Genomic DNA, 27,910 nt, shown 5'->3' on the forward strand with positions numbered 1-27,910 from the left:
GGGATGGAGCCGACTTATATGTGCGTAGAGTATTGTCATTCCCCAAATGCTTGAGTGATACGACCAGGTGGCGGTCTCTTAAATAAGAGAATATCCAGTGCAGAGGTCTTCCTGCAATTCCCAGGGAAAGTAGTTTACGAAGCAGGACACTATGGTTTAGTAGGTCAAAGGCCTTGGTCATGTCGTAAAACAGGCAAGGCTGTTTATACAGTTTTTCTTATTCTTATTCTTCATTATCCTTATTAGGTTATATACAGTAAGACAACGAACTATGGCTAGACAACAATAATTTACAAAGCTCAACTGTCGCTATATCTATACGCCACATGGTTTACAGTTTACAGCAGTCCAATTCCTGTGGTCCAAGAACTCTGGGATGGGTAATTATATCAACCACGGACGTCTTGCTAAAATTATATTTTTCACTATTCTTATTTTAAATAACGGTCTGAATTCAAAAATGATTGTCATTTTCCCCGGCGAAAAGCAAAGTTTCCCCGGAAAAGTGGAAAAACAACATTTTTTCGGAAATGAGGGTAGTCAAAGTAACCGGTTGGGTGAGCTGAACAAGAATATGCAAGAATTTTCAAGATTTAACGGAGATACAGTCGGACAAGCACCGTTTTACCAGAAAAACGATGAAAAATTATTTTATTTAAAAACACACATTTTAGGTATCTACATTATGCGGGATTTTACGCTGATTGCATTAGGTTATGTTAGGTTAGGTTGGGTTAGGTTAGGTTAGGTTGGGCTGTTAGATTATATTAGGTTAGGTAAGGCAAGGTTGGGTTATGTTAGGTGATCAATAAAATGGGCATTGTTTGTAACCTAACCCAACATAGCTAACCAAAATATAATCCAACCTAACCTAACCTAATATACCGGTAATCTAACCTAACCCAATATAATATAATCTAAACTAACCTTACCTAACCTAACCCAACCTAAACTTACCTACCTATTTTTGGTCATTTTGGTACTAACTTGATTTCCTGACGGTTTCCCGGCCGTATCTCCGTTAATATCCATCGGATCTTGAAAATCCTCACTCTACCGGTTAATTTTGAGTACCCTCTTGACCTATTTCCGCAAAAGTGTAGTTTTTTTCGTTTTCCCGGGAAAATGACAATATTTTTTGGATTCAGGACGTTATTTAACATAAGAATACCTACCTACCTACCTACCTACATACCTTCTGTTGTGAACTTTTACCAGAGAAAACTGGATTGTTCATGTCAATAAAAAAAGAAATTAAAACATCACTTCATACATAAAATAGTGTAAAATAGTGTAGTAAAATAAAATAGTGAAAATAGTATCATTTTAGCGAGAAATCCATGATTGATATAATTACCCTTGGATGCTGCAACCCTTTTATGCATTATTTTAAATTACATAAACAAATTTATTTCAAATAATTACCTAGTGGATACGAAAAGAAGTGTGGCCTTTTATTATGAGTGGAATACAATGACAATGTGGGATCCGAAGAAAGAGACGATTTCGTTTAAAGTATTTATTAATCAGAAACTTCATAATCAACTGTATTGGTTGTAACCATTGAATGAATACATAAATAAATAATCAGTGGTATCATAACCGAGCATCAACAACAAACAACATGGAGATGTACTACTCCACGGTACAGTTTCTAGACCTGCTGGCAAATGCAATGTCAGCATCTATTTTTTATACTCATGGTGGAAGCTGAAACACTGAAACTATTGAAATATTGAAAATTGAAACAGTTGTTAATGTTAGTTGTTTGTGTTGGTTGTTGTGTTCGTTTTGTGCGTTAATTAAGTAATTCGATTCGTTACATAAATCTAATTGAATAATTTATTAATTGCCGGATTTCAGCGTCGTGTAAATTGAAGAGTCCACTAAAATGGATGGACCAACATCAACAGATATAATGCTCATAAATGGGAATTCACACCCAGAATTAGCAAATTTGATTGCAAGGTTTGTTTAAATTTTTAATCAAATACATAGGCCTAACCCTAATCTAATGTTATAGCCTATTTTTTAAAAAGAGAAAGCCAATGATAAAATTCCCTTTCGTACTTAATAAATAAATGAGCAAAGAAGGTACCTAACTTAGGTATATTCAATCTAGACACATGCCCCTGTGACATAATCTCCAATGTGTTATCTGTAAGCTATGGCCTTCATATAACTTACAAGGACTTGCAGAGAATTTGGGAATAGAATCTTTATAGTTTCCGTTTTACAAAAGAAAATATTGTTTTAAGGTATCCAAATGCTTAAACTTGGGTGTTTAAAAGGCTAGCCTCTAAGACCCTATCAAAACTTTAAATACCTATAGCCTAGGCAGGCTTAGGCCTTGTGAAGTTAGTTGTAACCTATGTTTAGGCTAGGGTAGACTTCTATATCTGTTGGCACAAACAACCGAATGAAAATATTGATCGATATATCGATTATTCAATATATCGTTTGGTTAGTTAACTTAGTTAAGGTTTACCTAACCTAAATATCCAACGATATATCGAATGAAACAATAGAATAATCGATATTTTCATTTGGTTGTTTTTACCAACAGATACGGAATTCTACCCTTGGGCTATTTGGTCAGCATTGATATATAACTACTTAACTTAGCAGATTACCGTTTGTAATAATTGATTTTTCCTTAATAAGTTAATTGATCTTTGTTAGTTGTACTTAGACTAACGTATTCAGTCAGGCTTTTATCGATTGGATTCAACTCATTATCAAATGATAGCAGCCTAAGTAACTTCCAGGCCTAGACCTACTAAGCCTAGAACTTATGAATAAGTTCTAGGCTTAGTAGGTCTAGGCCTGGATGCATGAAATTCATTGAATCGCGGCAGACCTAATCTCAGTGCACGTCAGCCACAAATGGGCCTTTTAATCTCTCCGCATGGTGCATCGGAGCCAGTAAACTCGAGTTAGCCTACTTGATGAACTGCGCAGCATCCTACTATGAACTCGTCCTTAGGAATTCAGGCTACAATTCTTTTAAGAATGAGCTTGCTAAACCAACTCATGTTCTATAAGTAGGCCCTAATATGTAGCCTACTTATTACTTATTGCAATTGAATCATAAGGTACTGGTACTTAGGGGTCCCCTTAAGGTAGCAATAGTAAACATAAATACAGCCCGCTACAATGGAACATGTGAGGTTATTTTGGCTATTTTATAGTGAATAGGTTGAGGCAACTCTTTTCGCTTCATCGGTCAATAAGCAGAATATACCTACATGTCAAGCTTTAGACACACACACTTGACTGTATTTCCCATTGTCTTTGCATACTCGATACCACAATATATTAAAAAGATAACACAGTCTCTTAATTTCTCTTACCAGCCTACCTCTTTGTGTAACCCCCCCCCCCCCCAATGTGAACAGAAAGCGTCCTAGGACAAAAGAAAAATAAATAAAATAACTGGTTTGGTATCAGTCTTTTGACTTTGTTGCTTTTAGCGAATTTCCCTATAGGGAAGTAGCTATTACCATAGGTGGCACGGTAAGACCTATTTATACCGTAAGATAAGACCTATTTAAGACCTAGACCCGGGACCAATTTACTTTTTCATTTTGATGTCCCCAGAGGCCAAAAACACTATTCGTTCAAAATTTTATTATATATACCGGTATATAGACATATATATATATATATACTAGGTGAACCAGTGCGAATTCGCACGAATAATAAATTAGGATATTATAGCAACGACGTTAGAAGTTGCGTCGTTGTATCGTTGGTCTTGAGCTCGATCGTTGGCCTTCTAAGTTCTTTTTGCTGTTCAGTAGGATTATTTTGCAGGACGGAGCTCAAAATGTGCATGAGTTCAGTGCTGCAAGAGCCATTGGCTTTGTTTAGCATTCTTTCTTGACGTCCGTGGATATAAACTTTGGCATATGTGCTCCCCTTCTGACGGTTGAAAGGTGCCAATTGAGTGATAAATTGTGTCGTGCACCTTATACATGAAAGTCCCTCCATCGTTATGTTCTTCAATTTTAGCTCGAGTGCTGACCATTGCGAGTGAAGAGTTGTACGATCTAATGTTCTCTTTGTAGATTCTCCTCAAATGATTCGCTTCATTAAGTAGGCTCTGGATATAATAGATTTCTCGGTATGGCGGTATCTTCACTTTTCCTTTATGGCAGCAGGATGAAAAAGCTTCGCCTCGTCCTCTTTGTTCTTCTTGAAAATGTAGCGCACCACATTTCTGACATTTTAATACCATCTCGCCAAGTGAATGCTGCTGAATTCTTGTATTTGTCAGTGTAATTTTGTAAGTACAGGTTGCCACTAACTGTTCCAGCTCCTCGTCTGGGCCCTTTACGTTTTGCATTGCTTGCCGTATGTTGACTCGCCGTGTCTGACCGGCAATATTTCTTTGTCGTCGGGTCCTTGGCATGTTTAAACGAAAATATGATGTTTAAATATAACTTAAATATAAAATATAACTTTTCTCCCGTCGTGACCTAAAGGTAACATTTCTTTGCCGGGTTTCTAATTTATTTTTAAAAACATGCAAACTGTTTACATTTCAAAACCAAACAAAACAGCTGGGATTTAATTTTTTTTTAAACTAACGTATTGACATCTGTTTCAGAATATAAAAACATTCAAATCAATCACAATGTTATCCTTATGGAAGGAACTTTGAGGGCAGCCCACGCCCTTAAAAAGATGTATTTTGAAAATCTAAAGCCAGTTTGCACATCTACACACCTAGAAGAACATTTTGGTATATAATATGGGGGGTTAAATCTTAAAACAAAAAAGCCTTATTGTTCACAAAGTTTCATGTCGCGTATTAAATATATAGATACTAGCTGTACCCGCGGGCTTTGCCCCGTTTAACTTCATATGTGAGCTCGTTCGCATGGCTCAATCACGTCCTGGTTGAAGTTCGTTCGCTACGCTCACTCACCTTTAGGTTGGAGCACATTCGCTGCGCTCACTTGCCTTCAGGTTAGCTCGTTTGCTACGCTAACTCGCCTCCGGGTTGAAGTTCGTTCGCTTTGCTAACTCACCTTTTGGTTTAAAATTAGCTGTTGTCAAATATTTAAAAAAATAATAGTGCTGCACTCTGTTGGTAATCCTTGTAACTTTAATGCTATTGAACATCATAGAACAGAACCAACTTGTTTAATTGAAACAGCTGTCAAGATTAATTTATTCCATTTAAATATGAGTACTCATTAGGTTAACATGGGAAACTCCAGAGCCACTGGGGCGGAGCCCGAGAGTCCGATCAGAATAAAAACCACTTAGTTTTCCTATTTAATGCCTAAAGAAGCATTGTAGCAAATTTCAGCCTCCTAGGTAAATGGGAAGTGGGAGAATTAGTGATGAGTGAGTGAGTGAGTCAGTCAGTCAGTCAGTCAGTCAGTGAGGGCTTTGCCTTTTATACAGAGGGGTGCAAAAGTAGGTATACAGTATTGAAACATTATAGAAAAATATATCCACTCATATAAAAAGAAATTGATTTGAAGAGTATTAAGACACCTAAATTAACTCTTAAAAATTTTGTAATTGGTATGTTATGTGTTGTGTGTGTTGTGTGCCTGTTTGTACTGTATACCTACTTTTGCACCCCTCTGTATATAGATATATACGTCCGTGAACGCGATAACTTGAGTAATTTTTGTCCGATTTTGATGAAATTTGGTTTAAAGGTGTAAAGCGGGATAAACTTGAATGAGTTCGCGAACCAGCACGATCGGACCATGGGAACGGGGCTTTACGGGGGGTTTTATGGGGTAAAAATTGGTTTTTCTCACTTTTGACCCTCAAAACACAAAATTTCCCAATTTCTCTTTAGACCTTTTTAAAGAGCTTAAAAAAAAACAAATAATTTAGTATATAAAAGTATTTTTGTTTGTATATTAGTAACGGAGATAATTAAAAAAATTGTAAATTTAAAATTCCATGTGTTATTCTTATGGAGAATATTGTCAAATGTTGTAGTTTGCTTGTTTATGAATATATTTTGATCAAACTTGGCAAATTTATTTATTTTGTACTTAAGCTATCAATATTTTACTCAAAAACACACTTTATTAGTTTCCTTGTAGCAGCAAACCTAGGTACTCGTTAAACCTAAATGTTATTAAAATATATTTAACTGAAAATCAATTCAGACAAATGGAAATTCGCTTAGTCTGCAGGTTTGCTGCGGCGGGGGTATTTAATTTTCATCCCTACAACCTACATAAGTTAGTAGCCTAACGGAGAAATTCTTGTTTATCGTGAAGATTTTTTAGTTTGAGTTTTGGGTGAATATATTTGTTTCTTGTCCTCCTGGACCCCAAAAGTGGTTTCAATGTGATGTGTATGTCTGAGTGTGTGTCTGTACATAGCTAAAGAAAAAAATATGCTTCAAAAGCTATTGCTTAAAAGTTGTGTGCTTTCCTATAAAAAAAACCTGTTAAATAACTGAAAAAAGGATAAAAAAAAGGGCTTGACCAATTTTGATTAAAAAGTAGTATTGATTCCTTTTAATTCTCTAAATAAAATGGCACAACTCCTATTGCTGTAAAAATTATGGTTAAAAAGTTATGACAACTTTTGTGATTTTTCACATAAAATATCATAGTTAGGTTGGACCTCTTACAATTTATTATACTTGTAGGTATTTACTTGAGTACTTGGAAAAGGTTAGTTGAATCATAATTTCACAAATAATGAGCCTTATCACTTTAAAATTATAAAACTTGTAAAATTGGAATAAAATCTGTCGGAAAACAAATAAATAGTAGGTAGGCAATCATGTTTTGGCCTACTATCATTAACTTTTTCAAGTTAGTTTATAAGGGTTAAACTTAAATATTTTATGAAGTTAAAAAGTATAATTACCAATTGTTTTGTTCCTGTTGGATCTCAGGTTTAAGTAAGTGGTATTTATATTTTCTTCATGACCGACTTAACTTCTCTTCATTCTTAAATTTAGCTGTGTCTTCTTATTGAATTATCCATGTGTTCTAGCAAAGCTCTTGTTTGAAATCCTCGAAATACACCATATAAACCACAAGATCTTTAATAGTTCTAAACTTAGTTAGCCTAAACTTAGTTTCCATTTTATAATTCCTCCACAACAATTGTACAATTCCTCCATTTTTTATATTAAAACTAGCTGACCCGGCGAACTTCGTATCGCCTAAGTTATAGGTTTCCCCTAAGACAGACCGATGGAAAGAAAGTACCGTTACGTTTAATTTTCAAGATGATCTCGTTCGCATCGCTCAATCATGTCCTGGTTGAAGTTCGTTAGCTACGCTCACTCACCTTTGGGTTGGAGCTCGTTCGCTACGCTCACTCACCTTTAGGTTGGAGCTCGTTCGCTGCGCTCACTTGCCTTCAGATTAGCTCGTTCGCTACGTTCACTCGCCTCCAGGTTGAAGTTCGTTCGCTATGCTCACTCACCTTTTGGTTGCAAATTAGCTGTTGTCATAAATGTAAAAGAAATAATAGTGCTGCACCCTGTTGGTAATCCTTGTAACTTTAATGCTATTGAACATCATAGAACAGAACCAACTTGTTTAATTGAAACAGCTGTTAAGATTCATTAATTCCATTTCTCATAAGGTTAACATGGGAAACTCCAGAGCCACTGGGGCGGAGCCCTTTTAAGAATTTCGAAACGGGAAATAGTTTACGTCCGATTCGCATACCTACAGAATTTACACACCAAATTTCATAACGATCGGTGAAGTCGTTCCGGAGGAGTTTGCAGACAAACACTGTGACACGAGAATTTTATATATTAGATATGTCAAATCCATGTTATAAAATATGTTGCTTTGTATTTCAAATGGCTAACTTATACAGGGTGATTGATATAAGTGTGCCAGCCGTTTTATTCGAAAACTATAAGAGATATCAAAAAAAGTTAAATGGTAAGTGCCTAAAACCTAACCTAAACCTAACCGTTTCAAAGATTTGAAATTTTTGCATGAGAAAGAGTTTCGATACAGGCCTAAGCAAGCATGCCAGCTGTTTTATTCGAAAACCATTCAAAATTTCATAACTTAAACCATTATTATCTTTAAAACGGTTAGGTTTATGAAAAAAATCACAAGAATAAAATCGTCTTAAAATTACATTTTCTACCAGAATCCATCATAAAATACAGGGTGTTCCATAAGAAAAATCAAAGTTGGCGGCCATATTGGAAAAATGGCGGCTAAAATAATTTTTTTGACTTTACTACAATTTTTTAAATAAAAAGTCCAAGGCACTTACCATTTAACTTTTTTTGATATCTCTTATGGTTTTCGAATAAAACGGCTGGCACACTTATATCAATCACCCTGTATATTTCAGCAAAACACATGATAAACAGCCAAGTGTTGAGATGTATTTTCATAAATTTTACATGTTTAAATGAGATAACTTTGTAATTAATGACTTAGTATCTCTTGTATGTGGAGACCAATTTGACTGTTTCAATTAGACAAATCATTGCAAATGTAAATATTTAAGATAACCTATCTAAATAATTCACCACATTTCAAGAGACTAATGGTAACTATTTATTTGTAATTCTAAAATTATTCACTCAGTTATCTACTCGTCTTTAAAATCAAATTTTCAATATGATTCGCCATTGGGTTAAAAATAATGAGATTTCCGCAAAAGACCGGCCAATCATAGTTTTCAGTGGGCAGTCATATCCGGAACTAGGTGAACTCGTAGCTAGGTAGGCCTACATAAATTATTTTTTCATTAAATAATCTTTTTGTTTTCAGTAATCCTTGCAAAGGTTATAATCTAAACAATTATCAAGTTACAAAGTTAATATACCCCCACACGTATAGTTATAGATACATTTGTTGCAATTAATTGTAGTCATGATTCCTTATCATTCCACAACTCAATCTCTGAATATTACTTATGTTTGAGCTGAACTTAGGTGTTACCGAGACTAGTAATATACAGTTGACATACACTGTGGAATACCAGAAAGGAGGTATTTTCTTTTGTTCTTCATACAATACATTGATTACCTAAATTATATTTTTTCAGCCGCTTGGGAGTAAAGCGTGGAGAATGCTCTGTGTACCACAAGACAAACCGAGAAACGATGGTGGAAATAGGCGATTCGGTGAGAGGCAAAGATATATACATCATCCAGACCGGAACCAAGTAAGTTCAGATCTAAATAATGATTTTAGCCTACTTGAAATTATTGCAATTTTTTGAATCTTTGAACGGTTGCCATTTTTTAATTAGTTGTTATTTTGAGCTCAAATTTGCAGCATTGTATTAATCTAATAAAAAGGTCTACCTTTAATTCCAGTGCATTTCAACTTCTAGCGCACATTTATGATATACTCCCAACTTCTAGTAAGCCGTCCTCCTGAGGAGGTAGCATATTATCACTGAATAATGTTTTAAATGTTTTTTATGCCCAGTGACTCTGTACCAAGTTTTAGCGAATTTCCCTCATTACCGAGTAGTATTACAGTAAGTAGCCTATTAGCGAAGTAGCTATTACCGTAGGTGGCACGGTCAGACCTGGAGCCGAGACCGATATACTTTTCATTTTGATGTCCCTAAAGGCCAAAAACACTATTCGTTCAAATTTGTATATTTGTATATATTTCTGCACGCAGGCAGGTAAAATGTCAAAATATACTATTGTGTACTAGTATAGAATAAAAGCAACAAGTATAAAATAAGTTAGGTTATTAGCAAAATTTACAACAACTAAAGGCCATGTCACACCGACATCCGCCGCTCCCGCCGCGGGAGTACCGCGCGCGGATGTTTTTCCTCGAGCCATGTCACACCAAAAGTTCGCGTCCGCGGCGGGAGTTTTGAGATGAGTTCATTACAATTCGTTTTACATAAGAAACTCATCTTAACTGTTTAGTAAGCCATGTAAATTTGCAGGTTTTAAGTAAAGTGCTTAAGTAGCAATTGAATGTTTATTAATTTGTTAGTGTAGGGCTACTTTAAAAAGTGAATAATTATTTTTTTAAATTAATTTAGACCTTGTGTTTGAAGCATTTTAAATATGGTTGAGGATAAATTATCCACTTTCAGCATTTTGAACGTTATTTTTCGCTACACTACAAAGACTATTTACTTTTGAAATTAAAACATATGACCATTTTAAAACTAATGTAATTTTTTGCTAAGCCTTCTATTGTAAGTTCAAGTTTACATTGATTGTAAAGTTTTGGTTGTTGCAAATCAAAAAAGTTGATGAGACGGTAAAAAAAGTTGTTTACGTTGGCAATATAAAAATGTTCATGGGAAACATTAAATTTTCACTGTAACCGTTATTTTTGCATGGTAAACAAAAATGATTTTTTCTGGTGATAAACATAATTACGAATATAGGCTAATACAAAACAACATATACTACATCATCAAACAAAAGAAACATGTTAAATTTAATTTGAAACTGTATTACTTTTAAACTTTAAATAATTTGGGCATTCGAATTCCCCCTTTGCGCATGCGCTAGACAAAACTCCCGCCGCGGTACTCTCAAAAAATCGCTCAGCAGGCGGACGTGGCGGACACTACCGCACGCCCGCGGGCGCGCAGTAGTGCGGTGTGACTTGGCCCATTTGATAACATGGTGAGCGATTTTTAAAAATTCGCTCCCGCCGCGGGAGCGAGCTCGGTGTGACTTGGCCTTAAGTTATATCAATAATAGTCCTTGAATGAATCAAAATGCAAAGTAAAAATAGATGGAGAGTTATCAGAAAGCTTTGAAGTAAGAACAGGCGTAAGGCAAGGTGATGGAATATCACCTATACTATTTAACATAGCCTTAGAAGAGGCCCTCCAACAAGTAAGACAAACAAATATAGGTTTAGAAATGGGAACAAAAATAAACATCCTAGCTTTTGCGGACGATGTAGTAATTCTGTCAAAAAACAGAAATGACCTAGAGGAGCTAACCAGACTGTTCATAAAAAAATCAGAAAAAATGGGCCTAAAGATTAATGATGAGAAGACAAAATATATACACTTCACGAGACAGCCAAATGAAGTGAGGACAAATGAAATTAGTATAGATGGACATACGTTTGAAGTTGTTGAACAATTTAAATATCTAGGGGTAATTATATCAAGCAGCAATAGTGAAGAAATGGAAATAAATTATAGGATTGCTCAGGCCAATAAATGTATGTATTCTTGTAAGAAATTGTTGACTTCAAAGATTCTCTCACATAAAACGAAAATAAAAATATATCATAGTATAATTCGACCAGTATTAACATATGGAGCTGAAACTTGGATTTTAAATAAAAAAGAAGAAAACAAAATGATTGTTTTTGAAAACAAAATTTTAAGAATGATATATGGACGAATACAAGAAAATGGAGAATGGAGAAAAAGGCATAATAGGGAGATAAGGAATATGTACAATGATAATGATGTAGTAGCACACGTGAAAGCAAGGAGAATAAGATGGGCAGGACACGCTTTACGGAGAGAACGAGGTTCACTACTAAAAGAAGCAAGTATAGGAAAGCCAGAAGGGAAACTACCATTAGGAAGGCCCAAGAAGAGATGGTGGGATAGTGTTTCCAAGGACGTCAGAGAAGTGGGGGCAGAAGTGGAAGAGGCAGAAGATCGAGAGAGATGGAAAGCAGTTGTTGGTGCGGCCAAATCCCGCCTTGGGCATAAATGGCCATGGGAGTGAGTGAGTGTAAGTTATATATCAATGCCAATAAGTTATGTCTACTACAATCAGACTGATCAAAAATCCTCAATGCTGTAAAAACAATTCTCTAACAGGTAAGACAGTAAGTGTAATTGGAACTTATTAAATGATTCTACCTCTTTCAGTGATAAAGGAAGCTTATTATAGGCTATAGTTTGAGACCCATATAAAAAGTACTCTTTTCATAAGCAGCAGATTTATGTATGGGGTACTGCAACACAGAGCTCATGTGCCTAAATCTGTATTGGGAGTTAGTTCTTTTTTCTTCATAAAAAGAAAAATGCTAATAAGCATGGTATATACGTCCGTGAACGCGATAACTTGATTCATTTTTGTCCGGTTTTGATGAAATTTAGTTTGAAGGTGTAAGGTGAGATAAACTTAAGAATGAGTTTGCGAACCAGCATAATCGGAACATGAGAAAAGGGTTTTACGGGGGATTTTATGGGGTAAAAATTGGATTTTATCATTTTTGACCCTCAGGCAAATGGAAATTGGCTAAGTCTGCAGGTTTGCTGCGGCAAGGGTATTTTAGCTCTATCTTTATTATTTTTTGAAATATTTAACTGTCCAGGGACTTTTTCCCCCCATATATTAATTTGAATGGATGGTGTTTTTGGCCTCTGGGGACAACAAAACAAAATGGTATGATTAAAGGTATATCGGTCCTGGGTTCAGGTCTTACCATGAGACCCACGGTAGTAAGTTAGCTTATTCTCTTTATGGGAAATTCACTAAAATCAAACACTTGTAATTCATCAATTTGTACTAGGTATTTTTTTTTTAGGGTCTAATGTCTACTGCCACTTCTTACGTCAACTGTACATTAAAGGTGGTAAAAAAATTTACTTGCTTAGTTGAAACAAATGTTTTTGATTCTTATTTAGTTGGGCTATGCTTTGCCTGCCTTTGGGTTTTCTTTTTCATCGGAAAATTTGAATATCTTGGATCGCTTGCAAAATAATGCTTTAAGATTTGTATATGATCTAAAAAAAAAATTGATCACATATTACATATCAAAAAGATAAGTGAAATGTTACCAGTACAGGTTATTTGCGTCCTTGAAACTGTTGCCATAGTACATAAAGTGGTCAAAACCAACAGACCCTCCTACCTCTAAGATAAAGTAACCACTCGAAAAGAAGTACGAGATAGGTGCACAAGACAGGATAGCCTACTGCATTTGGTTCGTGTAAATTTTGAATGTAGTAAGAAGGGGTTTTCTTTTTTCGGCCCTCAGGAATACAATTTCTTACCTGAAAGAATTAAAATTTTAAGTTATAAGGCTTTCAGACAAGAAACAAAAAAACTCTATTTGTAAATATAGGTTAGTTGTATTAGTTTTAATTAAATTATTTGTTCTCTTTTATTATTGTATTGAAGACTGTGTACCTGACTTGAGTTGTTTTGAAAAACAGTGTATTTTTGTACTGAAAACCACTTAAAATAAAAGACGTTTCTATTCTATTCTATTCTGCTATAGGCCTACAGTATGTGAATTGGTCTAATTTTAAAATTTCTAGGGATGTAAACAACAACATAATGGAACTGCTAATCATGGCGTATGCTTGTAAGACTTCCTCGGCCAAAAATATCGTCGGGGTCATTCCGTACCTTCCGTACAGCAAGCAGTGTAAGTTATCCATAGTTTAGATAAACATTTAAACATACTAGTTAGTCCTAGTCTAGTCAAGATCACAGCAACTTTGTGATTATCTCTAGACATTGTAATCCCTAGTGGCCAATTAGGATGTTGGTTGGATGGAGCCACCGACAGTGTGTGTTCATGTAAATACTACAGGTTCAGTACCGGCCATCGTCTCCTGACACCCAATGTGTGTTAAACCAAATCTATACGAAATGCGGACAGCTTATTGCAAGCTATAACATATTTTTGTTACCTGAACATCTCATATCTCACTAACAAAAAATATGGGTAAAAACATAATTTTGCCCCCACCCTGTGAATAAGCTCATTCAGCTAACTTTTACTTCCTCCCACCTATACATAGGACAAAGCTGTAGCCATATATATGGCTATTTATTGTATATGTATATATATATATATTAGGGATGGACGAGATTGGATTTTTAGTTCGAGACGAGACGAGACGAGATTTTTTATTTCTCATAAAATTTTGAGACGAGATCGAGACGGGATTTCCCTTCTCATACACAACGGGAAATGCACGTTCAAAATTTTTACCTGATTTTGTAACATTGTTAGATGACTGTTTAAATACAAAAATAATGATAATAGGCAAGAATATTTACAATCTTTTATTAAAAAACATCAGCATAACATTTTTTTATTATTCACGCCTAACTTATTAAAAATCCCTACGATTAGGAAACATAGTGATATCAGTTAGGATAGAGTTAAACTTATCTTAAAATAAAATAAATCATAAAATAAAAGCAATATTAATTTTTATAAAATAGTTACTTGTTTTGACTTTTTATAGTAATAAAACATTCCTCACACTGCTTACACTTAACAAAACTTCTCAAATGTTATTAAAGTAATATTATTAAAATAATAAAAGTAATATTAACATTTAAAGAATTAATTAAATAAGAACGCCTTCGCAAAGGAAACGCAACTACAACACGCTCCTGTATTGCGGGTATTGCATTGACTTTCTGCAGGCGTTTTTAATTTTTTTTTTTTATTTTTATTCTTGACTCGATACGAGATTTAAAATTTCCCGAAAATTTCCCGAAATTTCGAGACTTGACCATCCCTAATATATATATATATATATATAACCCAGAAAACACAGTAGTAATCATTGTATCAACTAAATTCTTTTTCTTCTTTAAAACAACAGAGGAAACGTCAGTAATGCCATTTTGCTAATAGAAAGTTTAATAATATTCAGTAGGAAAATTGAATAACTATATATATATACACCGCAAGGCCAAAGCTAAGGGAACCGAGGAGGCTTGCTCCTGCTCGTCAACCTAAGCGAGTATTTTTCCATCAGGAATATATTTACAATACAAAAAATAATTTGGCGTGCCTTGCCTTGTCAAATAAAGGTTACAGGGCGAGTTTATGCAGGAGCAAAATAGATATTCACTGTTTTGTTTGGTTTTACTTACCTAACTGATCATTGTTATTGTCGTGTTTAAGTAAATTAAATGAAGTAGATGACTCAAAGCTTTAGAAAGACTGACACTAAAAACTGTAGGCCTAAACTACACAGTGCACACTGTCAATGAGTGAGACAGGTTATGTCAAATTCCCGCTCATTTGTTCACACTACAAATGAAATGAAATGAAATGAAATGAAATGAAATGAAATGAAATGAAATGTTTATTCGTCAAATAAGTTTACAAGATTGTGATTTTCACATATAAACATATGACATGTCAATACCACTTTACTATCTAATAATACCTTATGCTAAATTCTTTGTTTTTATCAATCCATAAAACCTAAAGCTAAGTTTTTATAAAATCATCTAGGGAATAAGGACACAAGAGAATGAGATAAGATTTTAGTTTTCTTTTAAAGGATGACATATTTTCTTCAGTTTTAATTTGATCTGGGAGGTTATTGTAAATTTTCCTACCCATGTACCATGGCGATCCTTCATACAGAGCTGTTCTATGCACAGGATATTGAAGATCATTCCTGTGTCGGGTGTTATATTGATGAGTGTAATTTTTCAACATAAATTCCTTATAATTTCTTTTTACAAAGATGCACAGTTGAAAAATATAAACTGCATAAATCGTCAAGAGTTTCATCTGAATAAAAAGGGGGGCGGCAAGAGGAACGTGGTCTGGTATCAGCTAAAATTCTAACGGCAATTTTTTGTAAGATAAAAATATTCTTGGTAATGGGGGAGCTGCCCCATGAGATAATACCATAGGAAGACCTAGACATAAAATAAGAATGATACACAGCAAGAGCTGCATGCAAACCCGAAGACTTATAAACCACCCTTAGACCAAACAGTGCTTTTGCTAGAGACAAGCTAATTTGTATTTGATGATCAGACCATTTTAGATTTTCATTTATGTTAACACCCAGGAATTTAGTATTTGCAGAAGATTTTATGGAATCACCTGATTTTAGTTTGATTGTTATCTCACCTGCCTTCAGTTGTGGATTATGGAAATGAAGAAGATGAGTTTTGGAACAGTTTAGATGTAGTCCGTTTTGTGCAAACCAAGTTATCATGGAATCTAAATCTCGGGATGCAATGTTAGTTGCAGAAAAAATAGAAGGTGCTCTTACTAGCATTGTTGTGTCATCAGCGAATTGAATAATTTTGGAAGAAATTGAAAAAGACAAGTCATTGATGTAGAGGATGAACAGAAGAGGCCCCAATTTAGATCCCTGCGGAACACCATGGGTTACTGAGTTCCATTCAGAAAAATGTTTGACACCGGATTTATCTTTGATGACAACCTGCTGATATCTGTTAGTGATGTAACTAGAAAACCATGAAAAAGATGATCCAGATATCCCATACAATCTCAATTTCTCCAAGAGAATGTCATGCCTGACACAATCAAAGGCCTTAGACAAATCACAGAAAACACCAAAGGTTCTCTGTGATCCGTCCAAGGCCTCCACTGCCTCAGAAACTAGATCGACTATTGCATCAGACGTGCTTCTCTCCCTCCGAAAACCAAATTGATTCTTGTTCAATAAATTGTTTGATTCAAGAAATGGAACAATTTGTGAGAGAACAACCTCTTCAAATATTTTTGAAAACACAGGTAAGAGAGCCACTGGTCGGTAGTTTGAAATTTCTTCCGAGTCCCCCTTTTTAAATATAGGTATAATTTGAGCATACTTCAATTTGTCGGGGAAGACTCCTGACAGCAGTGAAATGTTGATAGAATGAGTGAGTGGTTTTATAATTGAAGAAGCCAATGATTTTATTACATTTGTAGGAATTTCATCCCAGCCAGTTGAACTTTTATTCTTTAATCGATTGATGCAGGAGATAACATCGGATTCAGAGACAATCTTAAATTCAAATACATGTGGGACATTTAGAGTTGCCATTTTTGCTTTGGCTATTGAATCTGCCACCGAAACCTGGGACTGAAACTTATTTGCTACACCAATGAAGTGATGATTCATGCAATCAGTTACTTTTATAGGATCGTCAATAACCTCCCCATTAATTTTGATTCCTAGACAAGGTTCTGTTTTACAATTTGTACCGATTTCTCTCTTTACAATGCTCCATGTTGTTTTACCTACATTATCACTATTCTCTAACAAATTTAAGTTGTACCTCATTTTGGCTGCCCAAATTACTTTCTTAAAAACCTTCTTGTAATTTTTAAAGTATTCTAAGAAAACAGGATTTGTATTATTTCTAGAAATTTTATAAAGCTCCCATTTTCTTTTACTGGATATTCTAATACCTTTTGTTACCCATTGATTATTTCTCCCATTTGTTGACAGAGATTTCTGTTTAATTGGGCAATTATTCAAAAAAGAATCATAGAATATTCCAAAGAAATTATTGAAACTACCATTAGAACTAAGGTTTGACATGCAATTAGTCCAGTTCTCTTCAATCAGACCGTTTAACATACCAAGAACGTTTTCCTTCTTTATGACCCGCTTCGACAAGTATTTTTTACATTGGTTAGGCCTTATTTCATTTCTTTGACAAATTACCTGACCTAAGTGGTCAGATATCCCAAAGTCCACTACTTCACAAACCTTATCAATACTATTTACATTTGAAATTACATTATCAATACAAGTGGCTGTAGTTGGTGTTATTCGAGTATACTCTTTGATCATGGCATTGTACCCAAAAGACTGAAACAAAGTTTTAAACCTAACACATTTTTCATCATCAATTTGCATGTCTATATTAAAATCCCCACTTATGTATATTGGACACAAATGTTGTTCTGCCTCAAGGTGCTGTAATAGTTTTTCAAAGCTTGAGAAAAAAATCTTTAGGTTTTGGTCATTCGGAGTCCTGTAAATTACAATGTATATTGTTTTGGTTGACTTTTCATTACTCATTGTTTCAATAGCAGTGCATTCAAAAGCTTCTTCAATTGCCATAGAATCAATATCTTTCCTTTCTTTAAAAGTGATATTATTTTTTGCAAAAATACATACCCCTCCCCTACTTTTTACATTTCTGTGGTAAACTGAGGCTAGCTTATAGGAGGAAAAACAGTTAGGCAAGTGAACATCATTTGTATCCATCCAATGTTCTGACAAACAAACAATTTCTGGTTCAAGTTTTAAATGATCTAAAGTAACTTTTAAGACAACAAATTTACTTAAACTTGATCCCTGAATATTTAAGTGAGTTAACAAACATTTTTTAGAATATTTTTTTTTATATTTTACATTAAACTTTACATTTTTTAATTGTTTTGGCTTATTTACACATTTATCTAAAGCTAAGTTACATACACTTGGGTTGCTGACGTTAAGTTTTTTTGAAGATCACTACACTTTACATTAGTATTTACACTACAGGTACTACTTTCATCAAAAGACATTTTGTCAGTAGAGGTTGTTGTCACACCTTCAGTTGTGTTGACCGTGATGTCTGCTGAAGCACCACTTCCTGAATCATCGGTTTTGTTCATGACATTAAAGATGTTAAGTTTTATTTTATTTACAAAATCATTGTAAGAAAGCCCACTTCGGAGAGTTCTGGAAGAGTTCTCATCATTCACTACTATGATCACTTTGGCATTTGTCCTTTGTTGCAGCTGGCATATTCTGGTTACCATGTGCTCGACAGGAACATTATCCCTGACACAGCCCGCTGGTGAACAAACTATTAACTTTTGGCCTTTCTGTGTTACGTGCTGTTCCAGAGAATCGAAAGCTTTGTCATAATCCCTGATGTCTGGTTTACTGTAATATTTAGGTTTGGTTACTAATCCATACACTGAAACTTTGTTAATTTTTTGATAAGTTAGGTGTGAGTGTACAAAATCTGTTTTTAAGGGTTTCTTGAAATGTTTTTTAAATGCTGTCGCTACACCCGCACTCATGTGCCTGTCACTGTCAACGTCAGCAGAGATACAGTGAACAAAAGCTACCTCTTCTTCATCTCCTAGCTTGTGTATTGCGGCATTCATGTCTGCTTCGACAACAATGACAGGGTCATCGTCAGAGGGTAGTCTCATCTTCTGTTTGTTGACTGTGGATGGGTTGAAGCAGCAGTCCTGGAGTGATTTTAGAATTTCTTCAGCAATCTTCCTTTTGCCCTTCTTGTTGAAGTGTAGACCATGGTTCGTGTATAGGTGACGAGGCAAAAGATGAAGTTCTAGCAGTTTATTGTTCCCCTTTGAGCAATTCATTTTTTCAATTAGCTTATCATTTATGTCACTGATTTTGTTGTCTAATCTCGGTTTGTCGTGGCGCATAGGCAGTGAGGCAAAAACAAGGTTTGTGTTTGTGGTACCTAACAGCAAATTATCAAAGTCGCTCATCAGACTCTCCATTCTTCGGGTTTCCACATCATTGGTCCCACCAATCACCAGAATAAAGTCATTTTTATTAAAATCTTTTGAAAGGTCCTTAACATCCTTTATAACGTCAGCTAATAGTGCTCCCGGTTTTACCATTGCAGACACATTTAAGTTAGTTTTATACTGCACAAGATTGCTCAGACCTCGACCATGGCTATCAGCCAATATCAATAGTTTAGATTTACATTTTAGTTGTTTATAAACAACTGGCTTATTTTTCTTTGGTCTAGTATTAAACTGGAATGCAGGTGTTTTCTCATGTAAAATTTGTGCATCAGACACATATTGTTCTGATACGCTGTTGTTTTTGTTTGTTGAGGTTTCATCACTCTCTTTGGAGAGGACTGTAAACTTGTTGTGGCACTCGGTAGATGTAACTATTTGTTCCCTGCTGACTCTAGAGGTATTTTTGGGTTTTCGCCAGTCATTATTTATTGGTTTACTGGTTGTTGTCTTCATTGTAGGGAAACAGTTTAGACATTTCATCATATTTTTCTCAGCTTCTTGTGATTTTGTTCTATTCAGTTCTGTATTTTCATTCTGGAGGACAGTGACAACAGCCTCTAGAGACCTGATAGATTCTATCATATTTTTTGTCTCTTGCCCGTATACAATACATTTATCGCAGCTTCCGTTACTAGGGATTTTTTGGTAAGTGTCACTTTCATTAGTTGTTTGCAATGTAAGTTCAGAATTAATCTTTTTCAATGCAGCTATTTTATTTTCCAGGGATTTAATAATATCATTTAGCTCGCCTTCTTTTTCTTGTTGAATTTCAATCAGTTTTTTTATTTCATCATCTTTTGACTTTAATTTATCTTCCAATTCCAGTTCGTAATGCGATTTGGCAATTTTTGTTTCATGCAATGCTTGTTTTAGTTCTTCATTTTCACGCAGAATCGCACTACCTATTTCAGTTGCTAAATTAAGAGAGTCATCAAACTCATTTTCCACCAATGTTGTCATAGTTGTGAGACTTTTGTTTAGCAGTTCTTCATCTTCAGAATGATTTTCTAGGCAATTAGGACACTGCCATAACTGTTGTTCTTTTAATGGAAAATTTCTTACTTCATTATATTTTAGATTAACACATTTTAAGTGATTCCATTTTTTACAGAGTCCATTGCATAAAATGGCACCAGAATTTACATTTTTACCACACACTCCACAGGGATGTTTAGCATTTTTCATCATAATGAGAAGAAAATTAAATGTCTTGTTTTCTGTGTCAAAACATATTAGAAGATTTTTGGAATCAATCACCCAATTAAAACTTCTGCTGTTTTCCTTAATTATTTTAAATCATTGTATATTATGTTATTGTTCAACAAATAAAATGATAGAATACACTCCCCCGCGATGGGAATATGTGATGTGTGCGCACAGCTGACCAACTACAACTTTCGTTATGAAGAACAAAATTACACGAATAAGTAAATTTGTATTTCCTTTCTTCTTTATTCCTTACCATCTTTAAAATATGTTCAAACAGTTTGTTATGTTAAATCTTACACATTCTTTGTTGGTCTGTTTTTTTATTTATTTCGGGGGGTGGAGTGTTTCTACCCCCTGACCCCCCTCCCCCATTGGCTACGGCCTTCGACATAGTATATGGAAAAACTATTGTTTTCGTCAAATTTTTTGTGTTTGAGTTTTGAGTGGAAATATCCATTTTGGGGAACCTCGAACCCTTGACGGTCATTTCCAAAGTGATGTCTGTGTGTGCCGCTGTCCAATTTTTATGAAATCTGTTATGAGGGTGGGGTAGGCCTACTTTATATCTCCAGGGTTTTATTTTTTTTTTTGAAATTTTTATTTTTAATGAGGATTTTCTTAAAAAATCCCATAGAATAACAGAAAAATCAGACTTTTATAAAAGGCTCAAACGATTTTAATCTCAATTTAGTTTGTCATAGTCCTTTATACACTAAATAGAACCATAAAGCCTACATCCACCATTGCTGTGAGAATTTCGTTCAAAAGTGATTGCAGCTTTTGTGATTTCCCCTATAAAATATAGTTACACCCACCGCTTACCCATGATAAGGGTTGATGAGAAGCTAATTAGAGGAGGTATTTGTCAGATCGCTCAGATTGCTGATACCGTTTCGCGTTTAGTTAAATAAAAATTGGCTATAGCTAGACCATAAAGATGGGATGTTTTTGTATCAAAAAGTCAATGGTGAGACACAGCTACATTTCCGTTGTTTGCAGGCAAGATGCGCAAGAGAGGCTGTATCGTGTCCAAGCTGTTAGCCAAGATGATGTGCAACTCTGGTCTAACCCATATCATCACCATGGACCTTCACCAGAAGGAGATCCAAGGATTCTTTGAGTGTCCAGTGGACAACTTGCGAGCTTCCCCTTTCCTTCTGCAGTACATCCAAGAGTGTGTGAGTAGACAAGTGAAATTGTAATCTATTATTGTAAAGAAAAACCACTCTTGACTCTTGAGGTTTAGGTAACATAGAGCACTTGGGTCGACGATTTTGGGTTTCTTGTTAGACAGCCTTATCAGAACCGAATAAATTATTTCCTTGAATAAATCATATTTTATTCCTTATTTAAATAATGTTAGATTTAACGAGTACTTAGGCTTGCTACTTCAAGGAAGGAAAACCATTTTTGTAAGCTAAAGACAAGTTTGGGAGAAAGTTAATTAGTAGTTACCTTTCTGATAGATTACAGTCTGTGTATTTCAATGATTCTTTTTCTGTGTATTTGCCTGTTAAGACAGGAGTTCCGCAGGGATCAATTTTAGGCCCTACACTATTTCATTTGTCGTATATGTTAATGATCTGCCTTGTTCTGTTGTCAATTGTAATGTAAGTGCCTATATGTATGCTGATGACTTGGCTTTGCAAATAAGTTCTAGTGATGCTATCTTAGCGCAACAGTAATATGCTGAGGCCAATTCCATAATAATGGATTGGACTGCTGCCAATTCTTTGTGCCTGAATGAGAATAAAACTCAGAACCTGGAATTTAGTTATAAATGTTGTTAATTATAATGTAGTAAAGTTTTTAGGATTAAGTTTTCAATCAAACATCTAATGGAACCCCCATTTTGATCTGGCTTTTTTAAAGTGGCAAGGGGTGTTTTTATGTTAAGGAGACTTAAATATTTTGTTAGTATAGAAGTTTTAAAGGCTGTGTACTTTGCTCATATTCAGAGTCATCTTAAGTATTGTATTATTGTTTGGAGTCACTCTAGTAATTTAAAAAAAACTCCTAATCTTGCAGAAAAGAGCAGTTCGAGTGATGCTTAATGTTAGATCTAGGACTCATTGTCAGCCTCTGTTTAGGGAGCATAAAATATTAACTGTTGTGTCTTTGTATATATTGGATTGTTTAATGTATATCAGAAATAACTTGGATGATTTCCCTACAAACGAATCTGTACATTACCACAACACCAGGCAGCACTCTTTTCTCAGAATAAATCAGTGTAATTTTAAGTCTACAATTGTGAGTTTGGAAAAAAAGCTTTTAACTTGTTGTCGAGTAGGCTAATATAATATCAAATGTCTGAATTCTTTCAAGAACACCATAGTATCAATGTTATGTAGTTTAGCTGTTATACAATGTTGATGAATTTTTAGATCATCTAAGTTCCTTAAAATAGTTTTTAAACTTTTACCTTGACGTTGCTATACAATGTATTATTTGTTTTGGCAATAAACAATTTGATTTGATTTGATTTTTTAGGCCTATGTGTCAGATTGCTGATACTTATCAATAGGGACATTATTGGATGAATAAATATATGCTCACTCCTATTTTTCACAGAAGTAGAAGCTCATTTATGAGCTCTATTGTTGTTGTTTTTAAATTATTTTAAATGCATTATATTATGTTACTGCACAAATATTAATAATTTATTTATTTACAACGGTACTTCAATTCGTTACAAGGTTGGTTTACAAGTTAAATGCTCTAGGCCTAAGGAGTTTCTTAAACTTACAAATTCTTCGATCTTTTTGGTTTAAACTCAACTCAAACTCGAGAATTGAATTTTTTGCCAATTACTCGACTCAAACTCGACCTGAAAAACCTTGGCTCACACGTCTCTATTTATTATATTTCGTGGATGTATTTTAAGTGAAGTCATTTGCAATCAAATGATTCCCAGTGAAAACCACTACAGACATCCATCTCCCAGTCCTATTTACAAGGATTAGGTTTATAAGAGCTTCAGCTCTGTATATTTTACCGGCTGTGTAAATTCAAGTAAACTTGGAGTAAGGGCAAGACAAAGTTGAGGATTCTTGCATATAATAAAGACAAGCAACAGCATTTAAAAATTAAGTGACGGAAGTTTAAAAACATTTTATTATAATTCAATCATGTTTATAATTTCAGATTCCAGACTACCGAAATGCTGTGATAGTAGCCAGAAACCCTGGGTCAGCCAAGAAGGCAACTTCCTATGCTGAACGTTTACGATTGGGAATAGCTGTAATTCACGGAGAACAAAAGGTAAACTTATCTCATTTTCTCTCACCAATCACTAAATATTTATATAACATAACTAGCTATTACCCGTTAGCTTCGCCAGACATAATTTCGTGTTTTATTACTGCTATGAACCTGCTGAAAGCTATAATGGCATTATGCATTAATTTACCATTTAATATCTAACCATTAAAGCTATTGGCGTTAAACTAAGGGAAAACTTCTTCATTCACAACATTAACTGCCTTTTTACCAGGAGCTTCAAACTACTCTCTCTGGAACAACATACATAACGTTTTCGCCAAAATACTATTCACACTGTAAATCCTTTCACTTAGAATTTTAGGCATACCCTCAAACGGAATTTGCCAAAAGACCTAGTACAGTTATTTTTCCTACTTGGTATCATTTCCAAACTTTGCATACCTTAATCCACGATAAAAAGGTTTATGATTCACTTCAACCGCTATTACTTAAGCTAGATCCATGACCATCCATCCAAGTCGTGGTATTTAATTGATGCGATGACATGAAAGGAGAGCAAAAGAAACACCATTATGAATGGACTTTTATTGTAGCTGATTTTCTCAGGTAATTTGGCTGAACACTTATTATATTTTCGTCAAAAAACCTTACCCCAAGCTTTCTTCCATCAATATGTGTTGTAACATGTTTGTGTGTAGGAGGCAGAGAGTGACCAGGTGGACGGACGCTACTCGCCACCCCCTCCTCCTCTACTGTCCCGTACTGTGGGCGTAGCTGTGGGTGTCCCTCAGCACCCGGCCAAGGAGAAACCTCCTATCAATGTTGTGGGTGATGTCGGCGGCCGGATAGCAATCATGGTGGTAAGTTAAACCCGGATAATTATAATATTTGCAGTGAAGATAAGTTGTGGTAACTATTTTTATTTCCAAAATTTAACTGATAAGATTAGGTTGAGTGCCTACATTTTAAGGATGTTTGTAGGATAGCAGGTTTACCTGAATAGGAAAGAGCCTAGGTTTTCTGTTTCTTGTGTCAGAGTGAACTCTTAACTTTTAGTATTTTGTCTTGGAGCTTTCAGATATAATACTTCAATATTGGCATGCACCCCTGTTCTTTTAAGATATTTGAGCTTAGTACTAATTGAGTTGGTAGTCATTATCTGCAGCTAGTCCAAATGGTGTCCTTCAGTATTCAGCTGTATTACAAAGCTCTCTGTTGTCAGGATGACATGGTGGATGACGTTCAGTCGTTTGTTGCTGCCGCCGAGGTGCTCAAGGAGAGAGGAGCTTACAAGATCTACGTGCTGGCGACCCACGGACTCCTCAGTTCCGACGCACCTAGACTGATTGAAGACTCTCCCATCGATGAGGTGAGTGGGTGAACTAGCTGATTCTCTTCCAGTGCATTGCAGAGGTTACCTCTACACGCGTGGATTTATTTAAAAATAATTGATAAGTTTGCGTTAAGAAATCTAGCTTTTGTGTACTTCTCTTGAGGTAATGCATTCACCACATTAGATTTTGGTTATTGGAAGGGACTGGTTTTAATTTTTGTCGGAGTACGGAGGTAGCTCTCTAGAAATGCTTATAGAGTTTAAGGCTCTCCAAAAATTACTCTCATACTTTGGTACTTTTGGTTAGAGGACTTTTTGAGTTTTGCATACGTACAATACAAACTTAGATTATCTTGTGTTATTTGACCAGAGAAAGTTAATTAAATAAGTCATAGAACCTTAGGTTGGTCTTTGAGAAAAATGGTTCAACATTGGCTGCTGCCTGCGAGATTAACCGCACGTAATACCTGGCCTGAGGGTAGTGCGGAAGTACTCGAGCCCTTGTCGTCGAAATATAAATGTGTCAGTACATCTGTCCGGCGATAAATTTGTTTCCCCCCAAAAAAGCAGATATTTAAGAGTAAAACTTGTTGAATATTTATTTTGAACAAACTGGTTCAAATAAAGTGTTAAGAAAGTAAATCGGTTTAAATGGTTTGAAATTTTAAAGATACTGACATTTCTCAAGATTGAACCAGCAACTTGACGACTGTCAGGCGGGCACAATCAGTTAAACTCATAGAATACTATAATATCTACTGTATATGCTGAATGTAAATAAACACCAATACATCTTCACCAATGAATAAAGCCAATACATAAAGCCGTGACGGTTTTGTGTCTGCAGGTAGTGGTTACAAACACCATTCCACACGAGATCCAGAAGTTGCAATGTCACAAGATTAAGACAGTGGACATCAGCGTGTTGTTGGCTGAGGCTATCCGTCGCATCCACAACAAGGAGTCTATGAGCTACCTGTTCAAGAATGTTACTCTGGAGGATTAGGTAGGTTTAGGTGCAACAGCGGATTTGGGAGGTTAACTAATGGATACGAGAGCAGAGGTATCAGCAAACTGACTCATACTTTCTTTCATTAACTTGTTTGACATTTATCATTGGTTGCAGTGGGAGTAACTGTGCAATTTTATGAGTAAAATCACAAAAGTTGCAATAGCATTTGAACCTTAATCGTTACAGCATTGGAGGTTGTACCATTTTGTTCAGTGATAAAAGTACCGTAACGTATTAAATTTTAATCAAATTCGCTCCAGCCGTTTATGCAAAAATCCAGTTTTTCCATTATTTCATGGGAAAATCACAATAAAAAAATCTCCTGGAGATACCATACTATCCAGATACCAAATTTTATCAAAATCAGATACAAACATCACTTCAAAGACTACCAGAAACAGATATTTCCACACAAAACTCAAACATGTTAACGAAAACAATACTTTCTCCATATACTATGTACCTATAGGGGAAAAAGTAAGTGTTGTATTTATTTATTAAAATACATCACATAACGCCTAAGGAGTGCTTCTGCACGCAGGCAGGTAAATTGTCAAAATATACATTGTGTACTAGTATAGAATAAAAGCAACATAATAATAAATATAGTAATAAACATAATAAGAATAAAGTATTAACAGTATCGAACAGTATTGAAAAACAAGTATAATATAAGTTAGGTTATTAGCAAAGTTTACAAATAAGTTATATCAATGTCAATAAGTTATGTTTACTACAATCAGACTGATAAAAATCCTCAATTCTGTAAAAACAATTGTCTAACAGGTAAGACAGTAAGTGTAACCGGAACTTTTTAAATGATTCTACCTCTCTCAGTGATAAAGGAAGCTTATTATACAGTTTGAGACCCATATAAAAAGTACTCTTTTCATAAGCAGCAGATTTATGTATGGGGTACTGCAACACAGAGCTCAAGGGCCTAAAGCTGTATTGGGAGTTAGTTCTTTTTTCTTTTGTCTGTATGTAGGTGTTTCATCAGTAAGGTACCAAACTTCAGGAAGAAGTTTCAAAAAGATTTGTAAAAAAATTTGATCCACTATTTCCTGGAGTTTGTCACTTTCCTTATGAAACACCGGGAAGCCTTCCACATATTGTTAGAATGTTCTTCCTTTTTGGGCATTTGCATGAGATTCCTTGGAATAGCTTGCAATCAATTGTATTCCGTAGGAAAGAAACAATATCAAAGAAATTCTCAAGGTTATTAAAGGAACTAGGGTTTTGGGATAAGTCAATTTTGAGGCATAAGTCCCTGTGGGTCTGAGGGTGCCTAAGAAACATATCGTCTCCCAAATACACTGATGCATTCATTCCTTTTAAATAAGGACTGTGTTTAGGCTTATTCTGTCGGATGGTCTTTAATCCTTTTTGCCTGAGAGATCTCTTTGCTTTAAAAAAACTTTCAACTTAAAGTCTCATTATGTTATATTTCCTTTGGTCTTACCTTTTTCTCTTTCATCATTCACAAGTAATTAATTAAGACTTAAGTTTTTATGTTTTTTACAGGAGACAATTCCTCAACCCAATTTTAGCGGATGGACTATTTGGATCATTGAATTGAGCAACTGGAAATATTTTCTTATCAAAATATGAGTGTATGAGTAGTTATAAGATTAGACTGTAGGTGTTAATATTATCTAAACCTATTATTGTAAGTTAAGATCATGGGTGCACTATAAAACATTATTTTTGTATGAAAGATAATTACTTTATTGTCCTTATACTTAGATTGTTATTTAATCACATTCAGTTTATTTAAATGCCATATTTCTTTCTGAAAAATGTTATTTTTTCCCATTATACAGACCTATACTTAGAGAATCAAATTCGATATTGTCAAATTGATGTTTTGTAAGCTATCACAATATTTAGGTAGGTTACAATAAATATCTTTATGTTTTGTGAATAAAACTCTAAAGTTTT

General features: G+C 34.9%; 1 protein-coding gene across 2 annotated transcripts; it reads left to right on the plus strand.

Annotated features, from left to right (window-relative positions):
* Window positions 1-1,714: 1,714 nt before the first annotated feature.
* LOC129001283 (phosphoribosyl pyrophosphate synthase-associated protein 2-like) lies at window positions 1,715-27,910 on the plus strand. 2 transcript variants are annotated; one of them, XM_054428531.1, is made up of 9 exons: window positions 1,715-1,968; window positions 9,031-9,150; window positions 13,216-13,325; window positions 21,399-21,577; window positions 23,547-23,663; window positions 24,323-24,484; window positions 24,847-24,993; window positions 25,805-25,963; window positions 27,494-27,910. In XM_054428531.1, exons 1-8 carry the CDS (start codon window positions 1,892-1,894, stop codon window positions 25,961-25,963), a joined length of 1,071 nt encoding a protein of 356 aa, XP_054284506.1. In that variant the 5' UTR covers window positions 1,715-1,891; the 3' UTR covers window positions 27,494-27,910. The 2 variants fall into 2 exon arrangements, with proteins under 2 accessions (XP_054284506.1, XP_054284505.1); XM_054428530.1 differs by lacking the exon at window positions 1,715-1,968 and adding an exon at window positions 8,586-8,704.

This window comes from Macrosteles quadrilineatus, unplaced genomic scaffold (assembly GCF_028750875.1).
Source record: "Macrosteles quadrilineatus isolate MER2022 unplaced genomic scaffold, UCM_ALF_1.0 Scaffold_8__2_contigs__length_117827958, whole genome shotgun sequence".
In the NCBI taxonomy this organism is placed as follows: Eukaryota; Metazoa; Arthropoda; class Insecta; order Hemiptera; family Cicadellidae; genus Macrosteles; species Macrosteles quadrilineatus.

Coding starts and splice junctions, on each gene's coding strand:
- LOC129001283 (XM_054428530.1), top strand. CDS start 8,601: ATGATTCGCCATTGGGTTAAAAATAATGAGATTTCCGCAAAAGACCGG. Junction 13,326..21,398: donor CCTTCCGTACAGCAAGCAGT/GTAAGTTATCCA, acceptor CGTTGTTTGCAG/GCAAGATGCGCAAGAGAGGC. Junction 24,994..25,804: donor AAGACTCTCCCATCGATGAG/GTGAGTGGGTGA, acceptor TTGTGTCTGCAG/GTAGTGGTTACAAACACCAT.